This window comes from Camelus bactrianus, chromosome 32 (assembly GCF_048773025.1).
Source record: "Camelus bactrianus isolate YW-2024 breed Bactrian camel chromosome 32, ASM4877302v1, whole genome shotgun sequence".
NCBI classification, from domain to species: domain Eukaryota; kingdom Metazoa; phylum Chordata; class Mammalia; order Artiodactyla; family Camelidae; genus Camelus; species Camelus bactrianus.
Genome location: NC_133570.1, coordinates 18,763 through 44,271, shown reverse-complemented (window position 1 = coordinate 44,271; position 25,509 = coordinate 18,763). Strand labels below are relative to the sequence as shown.

The window sequence follows — 25,509 nt, the reverse complement described above, 5'->3', positions numbered from 1 at the left end:
CGGCACTACTTCCAGAACGCCGGAGTCCCGTCCTTATGAGCCCCGTCCTTAGCCTCCTTCCTGCCCTTCCTGGAGCCAGGCGTGGAGGTGGGGTTGGCGCTGGAGGAAACCAGGGTCCCTCGCCTCCTGCCAGTCGTGACCGGAAGAAACGTGAGGCCCTGTATCAGGAGCTGGTGACAGGGCGCTAAGGCTGGGAAAAGGTGGCATAGACGGGAGTCCCCACCCCCACCCCCGGCGGGCGCCCCTGGAAGCAGTGTGGGGCGGAGAGGGCTGGAAACAGGGCAGACCCTCTGCCAGGAGCCCGGCTGTTCTCTGCGGATTCTCACAACCTGTGTGGAAAGCGGTTTGGCAGCATCTCCTCAGATCGCACCCTTTAACCTCGCTTCCAGGCGTCTGCTCCATAGGAGTAGGGGCAGTTGTGAACACAGGTCTGAACGTTATCCTGGAAAAAGCGGTCCTTGGCATGCTGCCTGAACGTCCAGGGCTGGGGAGGTGTTCCTGCAAGCTACCGCCCCACCTTTCATGGGGTGCTTTGCAGGACCAAAGGGGAAGCTCGGTGCCCGCAGCGATGTGAGGGCGAGGGGCCGGAACTCCAGCAGGGCTGGGCCAGGGAGGCTGGCGCGGGTTCATTCCTTTGTGTAGATTCCCCCCTCCACCCCCTTCTCTCTTTCTTTCCTTCTTTCTTCCCTTTCCTCCCCTTTCTTTTCTTCTTTTATTAATTTGTCAGATGAGGGCAACCTTTAAATCTTAGTGGTTTTCAAATATAAACTTTTCTTCAAAATCAAGAGTTAAAACCACATTTTGCTGATCCTGCCGCGGGGTTGGGCCCCTGGACTCCCCTTCGCAGGAGTGAGAAGGGCCTCTGCCCTGCCCCCGGCCCAGGGCACCGCCCCCCCCCCCCAACCCCGGCCACCATTTAGAGAGGCCTGGACACCCTTCTGGCAGATGCTGGGGAAATCTGATGACCGGACCCGGGTGGCGCCGCCCCCACTGAACGCAGAGGAGAAGCGAAAGGAACAGTAGTGACCACGTGCCTGAGATGTGGGGGAAGTGGAGAGGAGGAGGTACGGGGAGGGGGCAGCCGCAGAACAGAGAGAAGGTTCAGAGGAGCAGGTTCAGAGGAGCGAGGCGAACTCCCAGCGTCAGCACAGGGCTGGGACCTGGTGCACAACCAAGGGCTGGACAGTTGTGGGGACTACGAGGCAACTCTTGGGGGGCAACGATGCCACGCCTTCTCTCTTGACCCCCACCTTACAAGCACCTGCGGCAGGAGGGGCCTCGCAGAGTTGGTCTGAGGATTGCTGTGTGGTCAGCCTGTGGTCATCACGGGTCCTTGTCATGACTGTTGTCTTGTTTGCAGAGGGGCCCCAGCGGACTCCGGATGCAGAGCCTCCTGCAGCTGCTGAGGGGCAGGGGGGGCGCAGGTCCGCCCCTGGCGGAGCTGGTGAGCCTTGCAGGCAGGCTGTGCCGGGACCTCCAGGACGACCCTGCCCAGGTGCAGCCCTTGGTCACGGCGGTGCTGGATAGCCAGCTCCGCCTGCAACTCCTGGACAACGTGGACGTGGCCCTGGTGTGTGCCCGCGTGCTGGCCCAGCAGGAGCAGCACCAGGCCGCCCGCCAGCTGCTGGAGGTAGGACTGGTCTGCACGGGGGTGTGGACAGAGGTGCGGAAGCCACCACCTCCCCAGACGTGACAGAAATCCCCAGAAGTCAGCAAGAGCGTGGGGAGAGATGCTATATACCAAGGTGGAACCATTTACTCTCAGCCAGTGAAAATTCCTCACTGGGTAGTCTGAGACAAAACTCTCCATTTATCAAATCCCGGTGGTCCTGGAAGGGTGGTCCTGGCTGGGACAGTCGGCATCCCAGGTTTGAGACAAACAGTCAAACAGACCCTAGGCTCCTGGTCTCCATTTGGGAAGTCTGAAACTGCAGGTTTCTGGGTCACTCCTCTGGTGGTACTTTGAACCTCAGCTCATTTGGCACCAAAACCTGAGCTGCGTGCATGTGAAGCTACTTATGCTCTTTATTTACTCATTGTGACTGGTACATTTTACTACCTAAATACTGGCATGTTTGGTTGCAGGATGCTGCCTGCCCCAGGCTATACTGGGGCGGTGCAGATTATGCACTTTCTGCCTGTATTACCGTCTAAAATCTGAGAAATTCTGAATTCCAAAATCCATCTGGCTCACAGGATTGCAGTAGGACGTGTGGGGGGCTGTGTTTCCCTCTTTCACTCCCTGTTACAGCTGGTGTGTGGTTCATGCTGCTTTTGCCTTCAGGCTGCCCAGTTCTTCCCTGTGCCTTCTGTTTCCGCTCCCCACCCCCATCCCAGCCCTGGGGCGTCCTCCTGGCTGCCCTCCCCCGGTCCTCTTCTGCCCTCTCAATCTAGTCTTCACGCACCAGCCAGAGGGGGGTTTAAGACAGCAGGTGGTACCCCGGTGTGCACCCAGGCAGTGGCCCCAGAGCCTGCTCTCCAGTCCCGACAGTGGCCTTACTGGCTTCCGTGCTGTCCCTCAAAGTCCCCAGCTCTTTGTCTTTGACCCCGTGTGAGCCACTCCCTCGGCCAGAGGTTGGAGCCCTGCTCTTTGTGTGGCTGGTGCCTTCCTGCCAGTCTGGTGTCTGCTTTCAGTGTCACCCAGTCCAGCTAGTGCTTCTTTATTCTCAAGGAGAGTCCCTCGTGTCCCTTCGTGGCTCCTTCCTCAGTTCAGAATGAACAACCTGTTTCTCTGTCGGTCTGTGTATTGTCTGCCTCCGCTCCTGCACTGCAGGCCCCAGGATCGGTAACGCTTCAGTTCTGGTCATTAAATGATCCCAACATAACACCTGGAACAGAAGAGGGCTCCATTTTCCAAATATGTCCGAATAAATGGATGAACACACAGGCTTGTAACAGCTGCTGTGAAGGCAATCGATGATGAAAAACTCCCAGGGGAGGGACTATAGCTCGGTCAAGATGGTCCAGAAATATCTGGAGGTGATGTGCTCTGAGACCTGAGAAAGAGGACAGGGCCACCACATTGAGAAAGGGCGTTTATGGCCAATGGCTACTCCTGCAGGTGGGGAAGCCCCGCGTGGCTTCCCTGACGATTGTGCCTAAGGCCGACTGCTGCATTCTGCAGAAGACTACAGGCCTCAGCCCAGCAAAATGGGCTTTACCTGATGCTGTGGAGTGAAAGCTAAATGATTCTCAGCACCTCCCTCACCAAGATAGTCCCAGGAACACTGGGGTTGAAGGCAGGAACCATAGGGCCTGTGTCCAGGGTAGGCCCAACTTGGCGTCTTTGGCCAGCTCCCAAGCCTGGTTCCAGGACCAAGGCACACTGGGTTGGTGAGCTGTCACTGGCACAGGCCGGGACCCCTTCATCCCCCTCAGCTCAGAATGTGCTCACTGAGCCCCAGGGGCCCGCCCTGCTGGTGGGAGAGAAAGGTCTTCCACACAAGATGGGGGACAAACCTCGGGCCCCTCAAACCTGACCTGTGGTTTGCGGTGCAGCTCTGCCTTGTGTGTTATGGCCGCAGGCTCATCCCTGGTCCTCTTGCCGGTGCTCCTCACCAGTGGGCAGTGATGGAGCGCTTTGCCCACCTTGTCTTCTGGAAGGGCAGCAGTGCTCAGTGAGTGGGCGAGGCTGAGCCCCCAGGGACTTCCCACCTAGCCTGGTGGGGACTGGAGCCCGGCTGGCCATGAGGTGCCAGCCAGTGGGTGCCAGCCAGCGGCTCGTCCCAGGACTCCTGGGCTGGCCAGGGCTCAGGTCTCATCAGGCTCTCGTCCGCAGGGATTCCGGGTGCCGGGAGGCAGCCCCGAGCTGGTGCAGCTCTGGAATGACATTCACTACTGTCTGCTCATGAAGAGGCTTGGTGTGGCCATGCTGACCCCCGTGCAGAAGTTCAGGTGCAGGAAGAGGTAGGTGCCCGCCTTGATATGCCCAGAGTCCCTGCGGCCCCCAAGGGATCTGCCGTCCAAAGCCACAGATGGGCTGAAGGGCAGTAGAGACAGGGAGATAAGGGCAGGAAAAGCCAGGAGAAGCAGGAACAGTCAGGGTAATAGGTGCGCCATCGGCTGGTGCCCTACACTCAGCCACACTCTCCTCCTGCCCCACCGGCTGTGGGGACCAATGCCTGCAGGGCAAGGAGGGGGAGCCCTTCTTGGGACCCAGGCAAGAGCCCAAGCTGCAGCAGGAGCCACTGTCCATCCGGCAGGCCCCACAGGGAGGGAGTCAGTGGGCAGACACTCTGATCCCACCCTCCTTCCGAGGGATGGATGTCCCTCAGGTTGGCTAATCCCCATGGTCAGACACTGTAAATGGCCTGGCCTGGACCCCAGCACGGCCCCTCAGGGCTGCAGGACCCTTGAAAAAGAAGAGAAACACGAGGGTGCTGCAGGCACGATTTGATCAACGTAGTGCTTAGAAGACTGTCTGGCACACGATAGCTGCTGAGTGGATGTTCATGGTAATTACCACCATGACCATGGTCAGCAGTAAGTAAACGTCATGACCGGTTCTGACTGTTTCCATCCTCACCATTCATGGATGAGGAAACCGAGGCACAGAAGGGTTTGCCCCAGGTTCCGCACTAGAGAGATGCAGGATTCCAGCCTAGACATCAAGACTGTGGAGCCTTTGTTCCTGGGTGCTCCCCACTGGCTAGGAGGGGCTGCAGGACTCGCTCTGGGCTCCTGACAGCCCAAGGGACAGGGGTTGCTGAGCCATGGGCCTGACTGACAGAAGAAGAGGTGGAATCTTTTTGGGTCAGACCGAATTTTTCTCGTGGTGCCTGCCAGTTACGACTTTGAAGCCCAGCAGTTAATCTGTCCTGGAGTTTTTGGGGACGCAGTCATGAATCTCAGTACAGGTCCTGACAGCCTGCCAGAGGGTGGTTCTGCAGAGTAAATGACTGGGGGACCAGCATGGGGTGTTGGTGAAGAGGCCCCTGGTTGCTGGGGCCCTGCTCTCTTGGAGCTGCCCGGGAGTGTGGATGGTGGACCATAGACCAGGAAACAGCAGGTCCCATAATTCAGAGCAAGAACTGCTAGATGGGACACGTTCTGTAGGGGCTGTGATGCATTGGCCCTTTGTTGTGGTGGGGGCTGCAGCAGGGACCCGGCGAGCCTGGGAGAGGCCTGAGCATGGGGACAGCTCTCTCTGGGCCTAAGGAGGGGTGACATGGGAGTCACAGCAGATGGCCAGTGCAGGAGCAGAGGCGGGAGGTCCTTGGAGTTTCTGGGAGTGGCTGTGGCTGGAGAAAGGGTGGTGTCAGGATAGGCCTTGGAGGATTTGCTGGCAGGTTGGATGTATTGGAGAAGGTAAAGAGAAAAAACCTGGGCTCCGGGGCTCTCGGCCTGATTGGCTGGCGCGTGGTGGTCTCTGATTGGATACCCAGGACGGGCTGGGGGTGGGGGGTGGAGCTTCACTGGGAGGTGGGATGTGTGGGTGCGTTTTTGTCCTTCATGGGGATTTGTTCAGTTGACATTTGGGTAGCAGATTGTGTAGAGACAGGTTGCTGTTTGTTTATATGTCTTTTTTCTTGGAAAAATTCCAATATACACACAGTCAAGAGAATAGTGTATCCAGCTTCAGTATCCTCATCATCCAGCTTCAACAGTCATGGACCATTGGTCAGTGACTGGTCCTCGGAAGTCTGGTGAGAGTGTGGAGTTGGAGCTGGGGCAGTGCCAGGCCCCTCCCTTGTTCGGGGGATGGACTGGGGGGCTGCAGCACACAGCCGGCAAGGAGAGTAGCCAGTGAGAGGAGAGGAGGTCTAGGCGAGCACACAGCTGGGCCCAGAAGAAGGGATCTGTAACCACCTCCCCACTGCCCTCATCCAGGAACCCACCGCCTCCCTCCCTCTGCCCTGACGGCCTCAAGAGCCGGAACTTCCCCAGAGAAGTTCGCCAGAAGCTGCAGGACTTTGCCTCGAGAGTGAGCGCCAACCCCAGCAAGGCCCAGCGGGTAAGAGCAGTGAGAGCGAGGCCAGACACCCCTCCCTTTACCCGACCCTCTCTGTCCTTAGGGACACCCATCACTAGGTGCCTGACCGCCGACCCTTAGGTGACCATGCACCCTTGGGGGACTCCCAGTTTTAGGGGAAGCCCCATCCTTAGGAGAACCCCACCCTGAGGTGATATCACACCCCTAGTGACTGATCCACAACCTCAGTCACCCCTCATCCGACCCCCTACTCACCCCATCGCCCTAGTGGCCTGTCTGCCAGGGCGCTGGTGGGCTCTGCCTCCTTTGAACTGCCCTGGGGACGGCGTTCTTTGGCTGGCGGCCCCTGAACGTCGGTCCAGCGTGCACAAGTAGGGGGTCTGGTTTCCTCAGCGGTGTCTCGATATCCTGTCCTCCAGTGTGGCTTCAACAGATGCTCACTGAGCACTCGCGGCGGCCAGGGCTCCAGCAGGAGGGATGGAGGGGCTGAGCTCTCAGGCAGTGGGCTGAGGGGGTGCGAGTGGGAGTCCTTCAAATCGGAAAGCTGGCATGCTTCCTTCTCTCCGAGTCTGATCAGGGGGACTTGCTCAGTGGCCGCCCCGCCCCTTCCCTCCCCGTCCAATCAGCTGGACTCTCCCAGTGACTGCCCCGCCCCTCCTCTCTGTCTCCAGTCATCCGGAGTCTAGCAGTGACCGCCCCGCACATTCTTTCTGTCTGATCGGCTGGGTTCTCTCCCAGAGCTTGGTGTTGGGGCCGTGAAGGTGGTTGGGATCTGGGTCCAGAGGAAGGACAGGTGCCTGATCGCAGGGTCGATCGGGGCAGACGCGCTGTCACACCGAGCAGGCAGGCGGGCAGTGGTCTGGTGTCACCTCTGGAGGGTCCAGTCTGCAGGCCCTGCCCTAGGCCTCTGGACTCTGGGTGGTTGCTGGCGGCGCGGCGGTGTGACTGAGGAATGAGGCCAGAGGCCACTGTGCCCGTCGGCTCCGTGTCCCAGCCCGCTCGGTGCCCCCGCTGCCTGGTATCCAGGCTGGCTCACTGTCCTGGCCTGGAGCTTCAGGAGCTGGCTGGCCTAGGGGTGCATTGTTTTGAGGCAGGAGGACCTGGCCTCGGAGACGTGCTTGACCATGGAGCAGGTCTACAACTGGTTTGCCAATTACCGGCGGCGCCAGAGGGCCCTTGTGCAGCGTGCAGCGCCAGCCCAAGACACGGTGGACAACCCCAGCGTGACGGAGGCAGGTCCATGCCCTCTGCAACCTGCAGGCCACCCCCACCTTGGCTCTGGGTGTGTGGACAGGCCTCAGTGGTCAGGTGAGTGGCCCGTCTCACAAAACCTATGTCTATGGCCAGGCTGAGGTAGGGTCCCTGGTTACAGGACACTCTCCCCCAGTCCACACGTTCAAGACTTCACCCCGTGGGGAGTGAGATCCCTGAAGCTGAGTCAGGTTGGACTCAGGATGGGCCTGGGTGGTGCTGCAGCAGCGTTTTGCCTTCGAGGTTACTGTGTGGTCAGGGCCAGGAGGCAGTGGGAAGTGAGCCAAGTGCCAGAACTTAGGATGTCCTGGGTTGGTAATTGCCGTTCAGACCAAAGACAGATCAAGGGACAAACAAAGAATGCTGGGAGACAACCTTTTCCAGCCGGTGTGGTTGCTCTTAACCTGCTGGGAAGGGGTCTGGGATTCAGAGCACCCCCCAGCCGCCTCTCGTGTCTGCTGCATTTTCAGCAGGACCTGAGGAAGGTGGGCCTGTACAGACCCAGGAGGCCACCCAAGGGCCGTGGGAGCCCCTGGCCCTGACCCCGGACTTCTCTGGAGATGGGAGTATGCCACAATCACTGGCTTCCAGGTACTGCCCCCCTCATAGGCCATGGGACTGTCTTCCTGCTCAGCTCCCCCGTCCTCGGTGGGAGACCAGACCTGAGGTGGGCGTGGGAAAGCCTGCTGGACACTGGGACCAGGTCGAGGACGGCTGAGAACAGAGATGGCTGTGACCCCAGGGATGGGGGAGCCACTGGCAAGGAGCCCACGTCGGGGACCCACACTGGCTGCCCGGAACCTGACTCATAGTCTGGCTTCACGTCAGTTTTGGAGACTGGGGAACACAGACTTGGAAAGACACACGCGCAGACCTACCTCCAAGACAAACCATCTGTTCTCGTGGTTTGTTTGTCTAGCATTTGGTCCGGGTAGTATTTATTTGAGTTAGTAACAGGCAGCAGTTCTTGAGTTCCTACTATGGATCAGGCACTGTTCAAGCTCTTTCCGTCACCTCCTGGGACGCTGCATGAATGCAGTGAGGCTGAGGGAAGTGTGGGTCAGCAGCAGGATGAAGTTTGAGCGTGGGGCCAGGTCCACTATGTGTCACCAGCAAGCTGTGCCCACCTCTTCCACTTACCCTTGTGTGGGCAGTGTCTCTCATGACGCCACCGGGCTGGCAGCTTACACCCAGGCCGGCACTGCCCAGATGTGTGACCGCAGGCAAGTCCCTGTGACCTCAGTGTCTCACTTTTGTTCACCTGTGAAATGGAGGTAGTGATAGGACCACCAGTGCCATGCGGGTTGGTCCACAGATGATAGGGGTGGGGAGTTGTTAACAAAAGCCGAGGAGTGGAGTCTGAGATGCCGCTAGCATTTGTGGAATATTCACTCTTTAAATTATTAACTGCTGCCTAATATTCCTTAAAGATCCACCTTCATGTGTTTACTCAACTCTTAGGGGCTTCCTAGTCACTTTCCACTGTCAGTACTGTGCAGCAACGCTTTATTGAAGGGCCTTGTAAATCAACTGCTAACGTGGCTTTGGTTTCTAGCAGTGGTACTTTTTGTGTCTCTGGAACCCTTGCAGCCCCAGGGAGAACTGTGACTGGAGATGGGGAGGACCCCACAGCCGTCAGAGGCTAAGTGGTGTTGGGAGCCCAGAATCCCTAACTGGGCTGGAGTCTCCCCCAGGTCCCCCTGTCCCGGCCTGAGAGAGCCTCTGCCCACCAAGGGATGATGTGTGCTGTGTTCCCCAGGTCTCTGCAAGGTGGTGAGAGGTACCAGGGGGGACCTGGCCATGGTCCTGCCGCTCTCCCCACTGTCTGCCCTAGCCCCGGCCTCTGCCCTCTGGCTGCTGGCAACGACACACTGGACCCCTCTCTGGCTGCCCCCGAGTCATGGCTGATGTCCCGTGCACTGGCATCCTCCAAGGAAGATCCCCTCCAGACTGGGCAGCTGGTCTGCGGTCTTGGGGTGGACTTGGCCATGCACCCTCCTGATGCTGCTGTGGCTGCGTCCGTTGCTGCCCCCGGTGAGCCCGGCCCCACAGGTGGGTCCACTCTAGACAGACCCCATGCTTCTGCATCAGATGCTGTAACTGCTTGCGTCCTGTTTGAGGGGGCAGAATTTTGAGGTGCTTGGACTTTCTGCTCAGATCCCGTGTTATTTGGATCAACCCCAACCCAGTGCAGCTGGAATACATGCTCTTCCCACAGATAGCCTGTATAGGTCCCCTTTATTTTTGTTTCCAAAAAAAAAAAAAATGTGCACCTGCCTGAAAAAACAAGACAGTGAGGAAAGACAAAAATGAAATGAAACGGCTGCCACCCCAGCAGTCTCCACTCCAGTCCCTGTAACTTGTCAACACCTGTTACAACCCAGGAGGGCTGAGCTGCTCACACCCCTGCACCCCTGTGGCCCCCCTGCTCTGGTTGGAGTTTCTTTCTGAGTTATAACTGTAGCTGTAAATACCTTGCAAGAATATGTATTCAGGTATATATTTTGTCCACCAAACATGACAGCATCTTGTGACAGCCCAGCTGGTAAGGAGGATATCGGCACTGAACTCGGCCCGTGACCTCAGTTTCTTAGTCTTCGATGGTCACACACATGTTTTCTTGGAGTTTCTCAGTGCTTTTCTTTTTTCTTGCATTGTCTGCTCTTACCATGTTGTTAACGTCTCCCCGTGTTTCACGCGTCTCCTCTGAAGGCTGCCTGCGGGGAGCCTGCTTCCTGCTCCCATCCAAGTGCTTGCTCTCTCGGCCTGAGGGGAGCCACCCCCCAGGGGCCCTGTGGCTGCCTCCCTGGGTCTGCTTTGGCAAATTGAATTGCAGGTCTTATTCTTTCTTTCCTGACTCTTGTTTTGTTAGAGAATGTCTTCAGTGAACTTTATGAGGAAGGGTGCCTGCAAGGGACATTTTCCGAGTCCTTGCATGTTCTGAAATGGTCTTTAATCTGCCCCCATATTTGATGACCACTTTGTCAGGGACAGAATTCTGAGCTTAAAATCCTTTCCCCTTAGAAATCTGAAAGCATCTCATCCTTGGAGCATCCAGCGTTGTCATTTTAAGTCAGATGTCATTCTGATGTTCACGTATCTTTCCTCTCTCGGAGCTTTTTATCTTGGTGTTCTGAAGTTTCAGAATGGTCCTAAGACTGGGTGTGATGGTCCTGGGTGTGAGTCTTTTAAATTCACTTTGTCGGTAAGCCTTTCAATTTAAAGAGTCTGTGAACAAGGTCTCTGTTAAGCTCTGGGCATTTTATTAGACTGAAGCATAGCTGACTTACTCTGGGCGTTTGGGGTGATACTCTTGGATAGTTTCTTTGATAATCTCCTCCCTCCAGTTCTCCCTTGAGAGCACAAATGTTATTTGGATGTTGGAAATCCTGGAGCAATCTCCCAAAATGCTTATCTTTAAAAAAAAATGTTTTTATTGTGTGTGCTTTTGCCTTAAATTCGGTCTTCTGATACTTTATTCTGACCGTTACATAGTTTAAGAGAACTCCAGGCTCTGTGGTGTCATTACTGATTTTCCTTTCTTCAGAGATCCTGTTACTTTTCTAGATGTGATAGCTTCTATTTCTCTGAGTATCCTAATTAGAAGTTTCAGGAAGTACCTTTTGCTGCCTGAAGTGGGGAATGTTGGGATCCTGGATTCGGGTCCTTCCTTGAGTAGAGGAGGTGGGGCCCCAAGGAGGGAGAGCTTGAGTCTGGTTTCTCCGAGGCAGCTTTTCTGTCTAATCGGACTGGTCTTCCGTTTCAGAGGCTCGCTTTTGCCTGCCCATATTTACTAACAGGGCTGGAGTTGGGAGGGCCTTGGGCAGCCTCACCCGGGGGTGAGGGGAGCTGGTCTTCACGCTGCATCCCGTGTGTGTGAGGGGTGGTGGTCTCCGGGAGGTGTCCAGCTCCCTGCTGACTGACCGCCTGAGCACCAGGAGGCCACCCGGCTCCGCCTCCCTTGCTGCGAGCTTCTCAGGGTCCTTGGCCTTGGCTTCCCCTCAGACACCCGCCACCTGGGTGGGATGGACCTGTGCTCTGTGTTTGCAGAGCAGGGACCTCTCTCCCCTGCTAGTTACCCATCCCCTGACACCTGCTTTGTTCTGGGCTTGGGTCTTTTTAATTCTCTTTCTCTTGGAGGAAGAAGGTATCTCGTTGATCTATTATGTTTGAAATAGAAATGTTCAAATTAGTGCTTAACCGAATTTCCTGGACCTCAGAGTATCTTGAAAGTTGTGCAGGAAAGAGGAAACAGCATAAAACAGGGGTGGAGTTGTGTACCAAATGGCGGGGGAGATCTGGGCAGCTGGCTGGCAGACAGGAGGAGGGACTGTTGCTGAGGATCTGAGACCAGGGACTCAGGCTCGCTTTACCACCTGACAGACTTAGGGCAGAAATGGGCCGTCCTTCTTAGCTCACTTTGCTCCTAAACATCTGTCGACCAGAACTGATCAAATCCACAGTGGCTTGCCTTAGAGAGGCCAAGGTCCCCTGAGATGTTTGCTGAAACATTTTAAGCGGAGGGAAAGTGCAGAGTAAGGTAGTGACACCTCGCACCTCAGTGACATCGGGGTGAAGCCCAAGGTGAAAGGGGAAGGAAACAGGCAAGTTTCCTAGTGGCCCAGCCTCTGGCGAACGAGTACGAGAGGCAAGGAGAAAGCGGATGCCCACCTGTCTGTCCGTAGGCGGCGCAGTGGACATGGGGCAGGTCTGGATGCTGAGTCTTCTTCTTTCATTGAAGTACAGTCAGTTCATACTGTTGTGTGTTTCTGGTGGACAGTGTCATAGTTCAGTTGGATTCTGGATCTTCCGCACTAGGGGCTGGCATGAGGTCTGCAATGACAAAGCAGAATTTGAAGTCAGCAAACTGTTACTTTGGGTCTTTGGGAGCCTGAAGAGGCCACTGAGCTCACCAGTGGTGGCTGCCCTCCCCTCAGCGAGGGAGCTGAGCCTGGGGCTGGACAGGTTGGACGTGGCCTCTCTGCAGGATTCTCTGTCATGCTGCATGGGGACCCTGCTGCCTTTTCCAGCCCTGGGTTGTGGCATTTCTTCCTGTGCAGGATTTGCTGACCCTCCCAGCGTCAACCCCCAGAGCACGTACCTGCAGGAGGGTCCAGGCACCAGCGGTGGCTGGACAGAGGGACTGGCGGGTGGCTTCCTGATGACACAGCCCCCAGCGCAGGCTCCCGAATTCATCCTTGCCCAGAGGTAAGCCTCAGAGGCCTGGAGCTCAGGCCACACATGCCACGGGCCGTAAAGAGGCCAGTCCTGGTGGGGAGATTTGCCCTCCAAGTGTGCAGCTCTTTCCTGATGGCCCTCGACTGAATGAAGGTTGTACTTTTCCCAAGAGAAAAGAACACCTGGAAATATCGGAGGAGTTATGGGCATACATTCTGTGGCTGGCGCTCAGGCCTCGACGCTTCCCCAGAGATCTCCCTGGGCCCCGGCTGCCTCTTTCAGGCAACTTCTCTTTTTTTTTTTTTTTTGGTGCGGTGGGGGAGGAAGGTGTGGTGGTAATTAGATGTATTTATTTATTTACTGGAGGTACTGGGGATTGAACCCAGGACCTTGTGCATGCTAGGCATGCACTCTATCACTGAGCTACACCCTCCCCTCTTCAGGCAGTTTCTTTTCCCCAAAGACTTCGTTTCTGAACAGCTGCAGGGTCTTGGCTTTATATTCCAAATTGTAGTTGTAAAAGGGCTCTGGAGGGCAGTGAGCAGCCCAGGGCTGCGGACTGTGGCGGTGGGGCTGGGGCAGTCATCCAGATGACCTCCAAAGCGCAGCCTGTTAGGCAAGGGGGGCCTCTGCAGCAGAGGGAATCTATGGTAGCGGCCACAGGACTGGGTCCCCAGGGTGCAGGAGCTCCCTAATCTGGGCAGAATCACAGGGGGACGTGTGAGAGAGGAGGAGTCCCCCCAAGTCGCAGGCCCTGCTTAGGAAATAGCCAGACAGTGAGAAAATCCAGCCCGTGCTGACGGACTCACTTTTCCACTTATGACTGGGAGCCGCACAGACCAGAGGCCTTCACTGGGTCTCCTTGTGGCTTCTCCACTGGCCGACTTGCCCTTGGGCCCTGCTGCCCTGGCCCATCCTTGCTCTGGTGACCTTGACTCCTTCTGTAAGAACAGCTTTGTTGGGGGTCTAACTGGCATAAAGTGACCAGACGTGTTCAGTTGTCACAGATGATAGTTTTCTGAGTGTGACACGTGTGTCCGCCACAGCCCATGACCGAGCTGCAGGTCTCGGCCATGCAGGCTGTTTCCACTCGCCTCCACCCCCACCTTCCCAGCATCGGGGATCTGCTTTCTTCAGTTACATTTTCTGGAATTTCGTACAAATGAAATCGTACAGCACATGCTCTTTTTTGGGGGGTGCAGCACTCTGCCTGACTCCTCCGAGACCCGCCCCGGTACTTTGGGTCCCCACAGTCCCCTCCTCCTCATTGTGAGTCCTGTCCTCGGCCCGGGTCGACATCACCGATGGGCGGGCACTTGGGAGCCTGGTCTTGGGGCTGCTGTGAGCCTTTCCGTATGCCTGGCGACCTGCACATTTGCCTTTGTGTCTCTGGGGGAGGACACCTAGGAGTGGGTGACCAGGTGTGGTCAGACTTTTAAGGATCCGCCTGGCCGCTGTTCTGAGGGGCTGCACCTGTTACCTCCCCTGAGTTGGCCCCAAGGGCCTCCTGACTCCTTCCCGCCTGAGGCCTGCCCCTTCTTTGTGACCTTTTCTTCCTTCACATCTCCGCTGGCTGTCCCCTTCTCTGTGAGCCTGTGCGGATGTACTTAGATGGCCCGAGCCACCTGCTTCAGGTGCCGCACAGGCCCCTCCCACACCCCACCCACCCGAGAGCCCTGCAGGCAGAGGCTGGTCCTGAAGAGGCACCTGGAAGGGCCCCTGATGGGCAGAGAGCTCTCAGGGCACACTGCTCATGGTGGACTGTGTCACCCTCCAAGAGGGCCTGGAAAAGGGCCTGTCCCGACCCTGTCCCTTTTCCAGCACCCCGGAGCTGGCCCCAGCCCCGCCTGCCTTTCCTGGCCCCTTGCCTGCCGTGGAGCTGAGCCAGCCCCTGCCCTCTGGCCAGGTGAGCCCTCCTTTGAGGTTCTGTGGTTTCCCTCCTCCCTCCTGCACCCTCAGCTCGTGCCTTTAGTGTGAATAAAACGGGCAGAGGTGACCACGGGGCAGTGGTGTCTTGAGGCTGAACTTCACTGGAACGAGGACTGGACACAGTGTTTCTCACTGAGTCCAGAGGGGCTGGATCCCAGGTTCCAGGGTGCCCAGTGGGATGGCAGAGGTGGCAGAGGGTCCCTCCATGTGTGACGCTTTGTTGGCCTTCCAGGTGCTGTGGCCTGATGGCCAGGCCTCCAGTGACACCTTCTGGGGAGCCAGGATGCTCCTTGAGCTTTCAAGGGGCAGCCTGGGCTGAGCTGCCCCTTGGGAGCCCAGCCGGTGTCCCAGGGGGAGCATGTGTGGACATCCGGCAACACAAGTTTCAGAGCCTTGTCCCCTACTGGAGGGAGGTCCCCAGAGTCCCCTGGGGTCCTGCTGAGAAGCACTGAGGGCAGCTGAGCCCTCTGCCGTGTTGGAAGAATTTGGTTGGCAACTCCTTATACTGGAGGCAGCAGCTGAGGTCAGAAGTCAAGGTGGGTCTGTTGTCAGGCAGCAGCTGGCTGCAGCTAGGGTCCTGGGCATGGCTGGGCAGTGAAGCCCTTCTCCAGAGAGGGAGGTGGCACTGCTGGCCACCCTCCTGCCTGTCCTGTCCAGTGACAAGGCCCCCCTGACTTGGTGAGTGCGATGTGGGCTGCATTGGACATGGCTGTGTCCAGGGCTTCCTCGGAGGCATGAGTGCTTGGGGAGAGCCAGCCCGGGTGGGAAGGGCGCCTTCCCCTCAGCCTGGGATTCATTGTGTTTGCTGAACTGATGTTCTGTTCAATTAAATGAAAGTTTGATGTTCTGAATTCCCCCATTCTCATTCACTCAAGTGAATCCTGGACATCTGGCCCTCTCATGCCTGGCCGGCCTTTCACAGGCGAGTGCACAGTCGATGCATTGGTCCCGGACAGATGGGCGTTCAGATCATTTCTGGCATCTCTGTTTTACAAGCAGTGTCCAGTGGGCATCTCTGCAGGCCGCCCTTTACCTGGTTTCTCCTGGGAACAAGAAATCGCCCCGGAGGAGGAAGCAGCGGGGCCAAGTGCACAGACCCTGGTGCCACTGACCCTCTCTGCCTGGTGACTTTGACGCCCAGGACAGCCACCTCCAGGAAAGGGCCCCTGATCTGGCCTCCCCCTTGTTGGGGGCCACAGATGAGATACAGCAGGGAGCAAAGCCACATCTATGCCCTCAGGGCTCACAGGACGGGGCAGGGAAGCTGGGGAGTCAGGGGCACTGGCAGTTGTTGGGGGGTGGGGTGAGGTGTGGAGCCTCTGAGAAACCTGGATGCCTGGAAGACACAGGAGCTTCCCAGGGAGGGGGTGTCTCAGCTGAGACCACCTGTGCTCAGTCTCCTGACCTAGGGCCCTTGGCTGCACCCTTCCCGTTGTTGCAGAAAAATGTGTTACAGCTCGGTGTTACAGCTCAGTTGTGACAGCAACTTGGATCCGGGCGAGAAACCAAGCAGCACTTGGAGGGTTGGAGAACTCAGATTTATCAGGCCATCGGGCCCAGAGGAGTTAACACTCCAAGCTCTGGACCCCGTCTGTAGGTTTACACTGGCTTTTATAGGCTGCCAGTTTACACTTTGCAACATCATATGCAAATAAGGTATAACAAAAGTTGACTAATTAGGAACAAGCTTTGTAGAAATGGACCAATCAGGAGGGAGAGAAATAACCAATCAGGAGTGAGCACCATGTAAATGAAGTACTACAAATGGACCAATCAGGAGTGAGCTCAGGGAACCTTTAGCATTTTAGGGGTAAGTTCCACTTTCCTAGAAATAAGCCATTTCAGAGGCAAAAAGTGAGATAGTCGCTGGGCCAGGGAACCGGATGGTGCTGGCAGGAGAGTAGTGGCCCTGCCTAGGGGTCCTGCCGGTATTTTTTATGGGGCTTCCCACCTCACCATCACCCCACCTCCCTCAGGAGTGATGGGCACTCCATTTGGACGGCTGCTCCCAGGCTAGGTTCCTTCCAACTCAGGTCTTTCCATTTTAAAACATGTCTTTATTTTGAACCAGTCGAAAACTTACAAAATGTTGAACACAGGATACAAAGATTTCTGTCCTTGAACCATTTAAGAATGAGTTACTTATCTGGTGCCCCACCGTTCTTGTGACTTGTACGTGTTTCTATCAGATATGGAACTCTGCCCTCACAGCTGCAGGGTAGAATTCATCAAAATCAGGACCTCAATGCTTTGCCCCCTCCTAGTTGCCAGCCCCCATGAAAGTTGTTAGTTGTCCCAAGAATGCCCTGAATTGTGAAAGAATCCAACTCTGCCTCATAACATGGGCTACATTTACTTGACACCTCTTTCAGTGCCCTTCAGCCTGGAGCAGTCCCTAGTTTTTCTTGGGCTTCCATGACCTTGATACTGGAGGATTACAAGCCAGTTACTCTGTAGAATACCCCTCCAAGTGGCCATGTCTGATGTTACCCTGTAACTTGGGGTGTACATTTTTAGAAAGGATATCCTGGAAATGCTGCTGGGTCCTCACCATCTCCTCCCAGCAGCACATGGTATTGCTCACCTCATCTCCAGTGGTGTTCATCTCAACCGCCTGGTTTGGATTTTGCCAGCCAAGCTTCTCCACCATAAAGTTATTCTTTTATTCTTTGTGTAAGTATTTTAGCAGATGGTGCTTTGAAGCTATGTAAACATCCTGTTTTTCATCAAACTTTCTAGTAACTTGTTAGTTTCCCTAATCTGCTTACTTCAATCCCATAATTCATGAACACTTTACTCTCTCATTTACCCCAATTCTGGGATCTCAGACATCACCCACTTTCTCCCCTCAACACACACACAGTGAGCACCCCAGTCTCCCAGAGTCACGTCAACCTTAGAATTTATCATTCCCCCAAATGGTGATTGATGTAAATAACTGGCCTCCACAACCCATCTTTTTCCCCACTCTTATCCACACAACCCATCACCAGGTGAAGAGCTCTCTTCAGACTCACCCTCATCCAAATTCTGCACAAAATGTCAGAACAGTTAGTGGACGTGTTTTAGGGTTAGGGGTTAGAGGGCCTTGGGCTGCTGTGGGAAGTGCTCCCTCCCACCTCCTCAGGACCATGCAGAGCTCTGGGCCTGTCCTGGTCTTGTTCTGGGGCCTTTCGTGAGGCCAGCAGAGCCTGGATGCCTGGCAAGGAGGTGCCCATGTGAGGGTTGGTCTCAGAGGCAAGACCAGGGTGAAAAGGTCGCACTAAGGTCTCCAGGGCACTTTCCTCCCTCCTGCCCTCGGCAGACACTGGGCTCCATCCTCAAACTGATAATTAGACAACAGAGGTCAAAATTACCCATGTTATAAAAACCACTGTACCAAAACTGACACACACACACAAAAAAACAAGATAAGAAATTGCATATGTCTAGTAGATGAATCAAATCAATAGTTGAAAAGCCAAAACAACTAACCAAAAACAACAATTATAAAAAAAACTTTCCACAATGAAAGCTATAGGACCATAATCATGAAATATTCAAAAAAATTATATGTTAGGAAAAAAAAACACCTGAACTCCTCAGGTTTGCCTGGCCCTGCACAACAGTAGGTGAGCACCAGCCCTGGCACCCACTGTGGTCCTTGCCCCACCCACCGGCACCAGCATCCTCAGGTCCCAAGCCATAGAACCCAGGACCCAGTCCACCCATCAGTGGGCTGGCACCAGCCCTGGGGTGTGACATTACCCACTAGTGGGTGGGAAACAGCTCCATCCTACATCAGCCAGCACCAGCTCCGGGACACCTTGAGTCCCTCAGCCAGCTGCTCTGGGATCTGGACCCATGCACAAGTGGACCGTCACCAGTTCCTGGGCACAGTAGACCCCACAGCCAGCCGTGTCAGGAACTGGACTCCCCACCAGCAGGGCAACACCAACCGTGGGGCCTCCAGTCCATGGTCCTGTGCGTGAACAGCAGCACACTAGTTCTGGGACCCCTGGGCCTGCAGCCAAACATGCTGGGACTAAGCTCCATCCACCAGTGAGCCAGCACCAAGACCAGCACCAAAACCTCCTCTGGCCAAGCAGCCAGCATGCCAGGACCCAGCCTCACCCACCAACGACCAGTATCCTTCACACAAGGCAGGGACTTCAACTGTGCACACAGGGGGCCAACCGTACCTACCAGCATGTTTACAGTTGTCACCCCACCACAGCAGTAGGACCCATGCAGCCCACAGAGGGGCACTCCTAGGGAATGAAGTTCTGCTTCAGAGGGGGAGCGTGCTAAAGCCCCGAGGGCATTTCCGACAGAAGGCCAATTCTACACGGTCGGGAAATGTACAACAATCTACAGATTCAATGCAATCCCTATCAAGATACCAATTACATTTTTTCACAGAACTAAAACAAGCAATTTTTTTGGTGGTGGAGGTAATTAGGTTTATTTATTTATTCTTAGAGGAGGTACTGGGGATTGAACCCAGGACCTCCTGCATGCTAAGCATGCCCTCTACCACTTGAACTATACCCTCCCTCCTAGAACAAGTACTTCTAAAATGTGTGTGGAAACACAAAAGACTGCAAACAGCCAAAACAGTCTTAGTAAGAAGAAAAAAGAGGAGGTATCAATCTTCCCGATTTCAAATTCTACTACAAAGCTATAGTAGTCAAAAACAATGTGGTACTGGCACAAAAACAGAGACACATAGATCAATGGAACAGAATAGACAGCATTGAAATAAACCCAAACTTATATGGGTAGTTAATCTGCAATAAAGGAGGCAAGAATATACAATGGTTAAAAGACAGCCTCTTCTATAAATGGTGTTGAGAAAAGTAGACAGCTACACACAAAAGAATCAAATTGGACTCCTTTTATACTATATACAAAAGTAGATTCAAGATGGATTAAATAAAGACTTTAATGTAAGACCTGAGACCATAAAATTTCTAGAAGACATAGGCAGTATGCTCTTTGACACTGGTTTTAGGAATTTTCTCTTTTTGGCACTGCCTCCTCAGGCAAGGGAAATGAGAATAAAAATAAACAACTGGGACCACATCAAACTAAAAAATGTTTGCACAGTGAAAGAAATGATCAACAAAATGAAAAGGCCACCTACTAAATGGGATAATGTATTTGTGAATGGTGTGTCCAACAAGGGGTTAGTATCCAACATATATAAAGAACTTATGCAAAAAAAAACCCCAAAATAACTCATGCAGCTTGACTTAAAAAGAAAAAAACCCAATTAACAAATATGCAGGACCTTACATTTTTCACAAAGAGGACATACAGACGGCCCGCAGGAATGTGACAAGATGCTCACCATCACTCATCATCAGGAAAGTGCAAATCAAAGCCACAGTGAAGTTATCACCTCACACCTGTCAGAATGGCTGTCCTCAGAAAGATAGCAAATAAATTGTGTTGGTACGGATGTGGAGACATGGGAACTCTAACACTTGGTTGGTGGCGATGTAAATTGGTGCAGCCAGTATGGAAAACATTATGGAGAGTCCTCAAAAAATTAGTGCTAGAACTACCATCCAATCCAGCAACTCCACTCCTAAGCATTTAGCTACTTTGAGAAGATATATGCACCCCTATATTCATGGCAACATTGCTTGTGACTGCCAGGATATGGAAGCAATGTAAATGCCAGTCAGTCCAGTCAGTAGATGAATGGATAAGGCAGATGTGAGCTCTAGATCTGTATCTATATCTGTATCTCAGTTTGTCTTGATTGTATTGTTCTTTTAAAAATTAAAAGTATATCTTTTGCCAATACAGGTTAGAATATTGCTAGTGTGATGAAGTGAGCCCTCAAGTTTAATTCTCTGCTGAATTTCAGTAACACCTGAAAAGTTCTGTTTTCGGCTCAAGGATATTTATGCTGTTCTTCTGGAAGAACAACTTAGTAACACACGGCTGTTAAGCTGTATGCATGCACCTGAATTCATGTGTGCTTTTATTTGCATTATATATATATGTGTGTGTGTATATATATATATGGAATATTGTATATAATATACATGTATTATATATATATATAATGCAGTACTACTCAGCCATAAAAAAGAATAAAATCTTGCCATTTGCAAAAACATGTTTGCATGTTTGGACCTAGAGGGTATTATTATGAAGGAAATAAATCAGAGAAAGGCAAATACTGTATGATTTCACTTATGTGTGGAATCTAAAAAACAAAGCAAATGAACAAACATAACAAAACAGAAACAGAGTCATGGATAGCAGAGGAGAAACTCTCCAGAGGAGAAAGGGTGGAGGGAGGAGAGACATAGGTGAGAGAGATTAAAATTTCAGAATAAAAAATACATGAGTCATACACTGGTATGAAATGTACAGTATGGTGAATATAGTCAGTAACTTTGTATTTTGTATGGTGACAGATGACTGCTAGACTTACCATGGTGATTATTTTGAAATGCATAGAAATACTGAAGCAGTATGTTGTGTACCAGGAACTAACATAGTTTCACAGGTTGATTATACTTGAGAAACAAACAAGCAAACACAGAAACTCATTGAAGAAGAGATCAGTTTGTGGTTGCTACATTCAGGAATGGGAGGAAGGGGAATTGGATGAAGGCGGTCAAAAGATACAAACTTCTGGTTCTCAGATAAATAAGTACTAGGGGTGTGCGACATGGTAAAGAGGATTAACATACTGCACGGTAGGTGTGAAAGTTGTTAAGAGAGTAGATCCTGAGTTCTCAACACAAGGACAGTGTTTTTTCCTGTTTCTTTAATGTTGCATCTAGGTGAGATGACAGATGTTCACTAAACTGACTGTGGTCATCACTTCATAAGTCAAATCGTTGTGCTGCAAACCTTAAACTTACACAGTGCTGTTTGCCAATTATACCTCAATAAACCTGGAAGTAAAAATAAAAACAAAATGGAAGTAAAACCTAAAAAAAATTAAAAATTAAGATAAAGACTCCCACATTTCTGGGGTTTTGGTCTGCCTGTGAACGTTCCTTCAATCTCCACATCTTGGGAGTTCTGAAAGGCTGTCTCTGCTCCTGGCCCACGTGAAGTGAACCAGTAAAGAATGAACGTCATGAAGAAGCAATGTGAAACCCCCAAAACATAAAAGGAGTCATGAGGAAAAGAAAAAAAATCAGTGTGGCTAAATAATTATTGGTTTTAAAACAAGATGTTAAAATACATTCTTTTTTTTAAAAACATTTTTTATTTATTTATAATCATTTTACAATGTTGTATCAAATTCCAGTGTAGAGCACAATTTTTCAGTTATACATGAACATATATATTTTCATTGTCACATTTTTTTCCTCCGTGAGCCACCATAAGATCTTGTATATAATTCCCTGTGCTGTACAGTATAATCTTGTTTATCTATTCTACATTTTTGAAATCTGTCAAAAATCAGTCTGTCCCTTCCCACCCTCCACCCTCTGCCCCCTTGGCAACCACAAGTTTCTATTCTATGTGTATGAGTCTATCTCTGTTCTGTATTTATGCTTTGTGATTTTTTTTCTTTTAGTTTCCATATATGAGCGATCTCATATGGTATTTTTCTTTCTCTTTCTGGCTTACTTCACTTAGAAAGACATTCCAGGAGCATCCATGTTGCTGCAAATGGTAAAAGACATTCTAACTAAAGTTCTGGATGATTACCACATGGTAGAGAAGATTCAATTTTATTTTATTTTTTATTGTCATGTATTTTAAAATTTTTTTTGGGGGGGGTGAGGTCATTAGGTCTATTTATTTATTCATTATTAGTTTTTTTTTAAAATAGAAGTTCTGGGGATTGAACCCAGGACTTCGTGCACACTAAGCGTGCACTCTGCCACTTGAGCTATGCCCTCCCTCCCCAAGAAGATTCCATTTTAATATAACTCGGTTTAGGGAAGATATATAGATACTCTTTTTTTTTTTTTTAACACATCTCTCCAAGAAACTGACAAATCCATCAGGCAAAAGTAAGTAATGTTGAAGAGAATCTGACTAGTACAACCCACGTGACCAGGCAAATAGACAAATAGATACAATCAAGCTCAGGCTTCTTGTTAGATTAGTGATGCTGCAAACAGTCTCTCTTGGTAGCATGGTTCCCCCCAGTGGCATGTCGATTTTCATGAATCAAACTTCAAACACATACAGATCTAGGAAAAAAGGGAAAGTCTGGCCTTTCATTACATGCAACAAACCCCAGAAAAAACAGAAATAGGTATCTTATTTGAGAACATAGATATAAAATCCGTTGAAACCCAATGAAATGTTTTGGGATCTATTGGGGAATATCACCTCAAAAGAATAATCCATTCTGACTAGGTAGCTTGTACTCTGTGACTGTGAGGGCAAAAACCTGAACAATCCCATGACTTTGGTAACTGTTAACTTTAAAACACAGATAAATAACATACTAATTGAACAGAAATGAAACAACAACATAGAGGGAAGATGTCTTTCTCTCCTCTCTGAAACTCAATTTCTTACCCCAGAAAGCCCCATGTTACACAAATGAGTTTACAATAAAGGAAAGTATTAGTATACCTTTTTATTCTCTTTTAAAGTATAGTTGTAGTTTAAATTTTTTTTATTAGTATATCTTAAAGTTTCACAAACTCAAAGCAAGAACGCTGCAAAGAGACAGCAATAAAGTGCCGTGCGGAATTTCATTGGCACCATCGTCTCTCCTTGTCATGGTGTTTGTCAGGACATCCTTCTTGGCCCCTCAGTTCTCTCTGCCTCACTCGCCAGTCTGTCTGCAGTCAGTGCTATTGCCAGTCTCTCTCTTGCTGTCTTCACTTTACTTTCCTGATCACTGATCTCCTCCTCAGTGACCAGAGACTGTTTGCAGAGGAGCTGCAGGATGCCCAGACCAGCTCCTGGAGTCATCTCTGACAAATCTGAAGACCGGGCAGGGGTGGGCCCGGGGCTGGGGTTGGGACCGCCTGTGTGCACCCCTGGCAGAGATTCACCAGCGCATCTTGGTACAAGTTTTTGCAAGGCTTTGGCAAGATCCAGAGGACTCAGTGGTTCTCCTGTGCTGCTGCGCGCCTGGAGTCCTTGCAGTCTCCTCTGCCAGCACAGCTGCTGGGGGGTGTCCAGGGTTTCCTCCTTGTGGCAGCATCTGACCTCATTGCCGGGATGGGATGTGATTCTAGTAACTGGTCTCCTGAATATGTAAGTGGACATCCTCAAAGGGATGGAGATGTTTAAACCTGGCTTTGGTTGGAACTGTTTTCCCCAGTCACGATGCTTCCTCTGCGAAGTCTTCGCCATCATGCTTCTTTTCCTCGTACCCTACAAAAATAAATTGGGAAACTGGAGCCACGTGAGGAATGAAATCCTCCTCCTTGGACCATTATCTCAGTCCTTTTGTACTTTCACCCTCCCTCTGTCCCTTGGGGGTTAGGTGTGACCTGCCTCTTGGGACATCAGCAAGCAGATGTGGATGAAGAACAGGAAGCTTAAGGTCAAAACTCAGGACCACTCCAGATCACTTCGGCTCCACCAGCTTGTGACACCCCCTTCTCTATAAGTACAATCATTTTCTCTTTTTGTCCTTGTCACTCTCAACTGCACAGGTCTGGGTAGTCTCTTGTGTCACATGCTCATCAGTCTTTCTCTAAAACCCAAATGCCTCCATTCTTCCATGTCATGTGACTGTTCACCTCGTTAACCCGCTGACACGTGATGTTCACAGCTCCTTTAACCACGGCGGCCACTGTAGACCACTTGTCTATGGTGACATTAACCCTCTTTAGCGGCTCACCCCATACCCCTGATGCTTACATCAACCCAAGTGGCCGTGTTCTAAATAAATAATTCAGAAAACATATTAACTCACAACTAATTTCTGATCTCTGATTTTTTTTTCCCCCAAATACTCATACTGTAGATACCTGTTCCTCAAGATTGGAAGTAATGCCTGATCACCATTTCCTCATCTGAATTTCTCTCCTCCTACTCCTGTCAATCCTGGATTCCATGCACTATGATCTCAATAATTCTCTTGGAATAACTCAAAATTCCTTACTGCTCATCACATCTGCCTTGTAAAACTTCAAGCCTGGAGGGTGGCACTTATCTGCCATGCCATAGCTACCGCTGGTCTCATGAACTGCACACAACATGATATTTTGCTACCATGGGAAATCCAAAATCATCTGCATCTACTGGAAAGCATCCACAATGCCTGGAAGTTTAATTTTCTTTGTATGTGCTGGCATATTTACTTTCTGAATTTTTTCCAAAGTCTGTTTCAGGTGTTCTCCAATTTCCTTTTTCCTTCACAGACATCCTATGTCCCTTAACTTGTCGGATATCTCACAGAGAAGTTGCTAACTACTAGGTGGAAATTTTACCCCGGTAGTTGCCAGATCTGCAAATATCTCTAAGATTCCATTGTTCCCAAATTTCATCTGATTATATTGACACACTTCTTTTCTCCTCCAGTGGTGATCTGGTCCTCATCCCTTCATCCTTCTTAGTAAATTCATGATCCTGACACAAAACCTCGGTATTTTCAATCTCTCCTTTTCTATTGAATCTTTCCATCAGCATTTAAATACCTTCACATCTCTCCAAACTCCACAGAAACCTGTCACCTCATGTTCCTGGGGCTCTCAGTCACCATCCTTCTACTCCTGAGTTGTGAACCACTGAGAAAGGTCATTTGATCGTGTGTCTCTGTTGTCTCACCTCCAGACTCCTTAGACCTCCCCACCCTTCCGTCAGACTTCACCATTCTTTGGGGGTTCCCACCTGGTAAGGGCACAATCACCACTTTGTTACTAGGCCAAACATGGATTTTTTCATTATTCATCTGACAGGATCTTTAAGTGGAAAATGGTTAAGTACATTTGGAACAATTGAGACATGTGAATCACATTTTACAGCTGTGAACCTTACAAAAATCTAAATATGGAGTAGGTATGTTGGATACTATTCCCCTTACAAAGTAGGATTGTGCTGTAAGTGAGAAGCACAAGATGGATTTTGGGAGCTCAATACCAGAAAGGGAATATAAACTATGTCATTAGTCATTTTTACATTGATTGTGTTCAGAAAGTAAATAACATCCTTGGCTGTAATGGACAATGAAAATGATGTCTCTTGTCTGTTTCTACTTTTTAAAATGTGGCTACTGAAAGTATTTAAATGCAATAATATAGAGTGCTGAAAACTACTGTTGGACAGTGCTGGTCCAAGCT

The 25,509-nt window shown here is 51.4% G+C and overlaps 2 protein-coding genes across 5 annotated transcripts; one reads left to right on the top strand and one right to left on the bottom strand.

Moving 5' to 3' along the window:
* Positions 1 to 1,374: 1,374 nt before the first annotated feature.
* ANHX (anomalous homeobox) lies at positions 1,375 to 20,646 on the top strand. Of its 4 annotated transcripts, none has more exons than XM_074356715.1 (9): positions 1,375 to 1,630; positions 3,779 to 3,906; positions 5,830 to 5,953; positions 7,027 to 7,240; positions 7,657 to 7,774; positions 8,943 to 9,235; positions 12,244 to 12,391; positions 14,183 to 14,267; positions 14,523 to 20,646. In XM_074356715.1, exons 1-9 carry the CDS (start codon positions 1,382 to 1,384, stop codon positions 14,607 to 14,609), a joined length of 1,446 nt encoding a protein of 481 aa, XP_074212816.1. In that variant the 5' UTR covers positions 1,375 to 1,381; the 3' UTR covers positions 14,610 to 20,646. The 4 variants fall into 4 exon arrangements, with proteins under 4 accessions (XP_074212816.1, XP_074212818.1, XP_074212817.1 ...); XM_074356717.1 differs by having other exon boundaries at positions 7,654 to 7,774; positions 9,018 to 9,235; XM_074356716.1 differs by having other exon boundaries at positions 7,654 to 7,774; positions 8,943 to 9,217.
* LOC105063744 (methyl-CpG-binding domain protein 3-like 1) lies at positions 20,646 to 23,940 on the bottom strand. The gene is given in 2 exon segments (XM_074356727.1): positions 20,646 to 23,028; positions 23,030 to 23,940. Coding segments are annotated over 2 exon segments (612 nt in total). The 5' UTR covers positions 23,579 to 23,940; the 3' UTR covers positions 20,646 to 22,965.
* Between the last annotated feature and the right edge of the window lie 1,569 nt (positions 23,941 to 25,509).

Excerpts from the sequence above, each read along its gene's own strand:
- ANHX (XM_074356714.1), top strand. The coding sequence starts at position 1,382 with ATGCAGAGCCTCCTGCAGCTGCTGAGGGGCAGGGGGGGCGCAGGTCCG. Across the intron at positions 3,907-5,829 it reads AAGTTCAGGTGCAGGAAGAG|GAACCCACCGCCTCCCTCCC; the intron begins GTAGGTGCCCGC and ends GCCCTCATCCAG. Across the intron at positions 14,268-14,522 it reads AGCCCCTGCCCTCTGGCCAG|GTGCTGTGGCCTGATGGCCA; the intron begins GTGAGCCCTCCT and ends TTGGCCTTCCAG.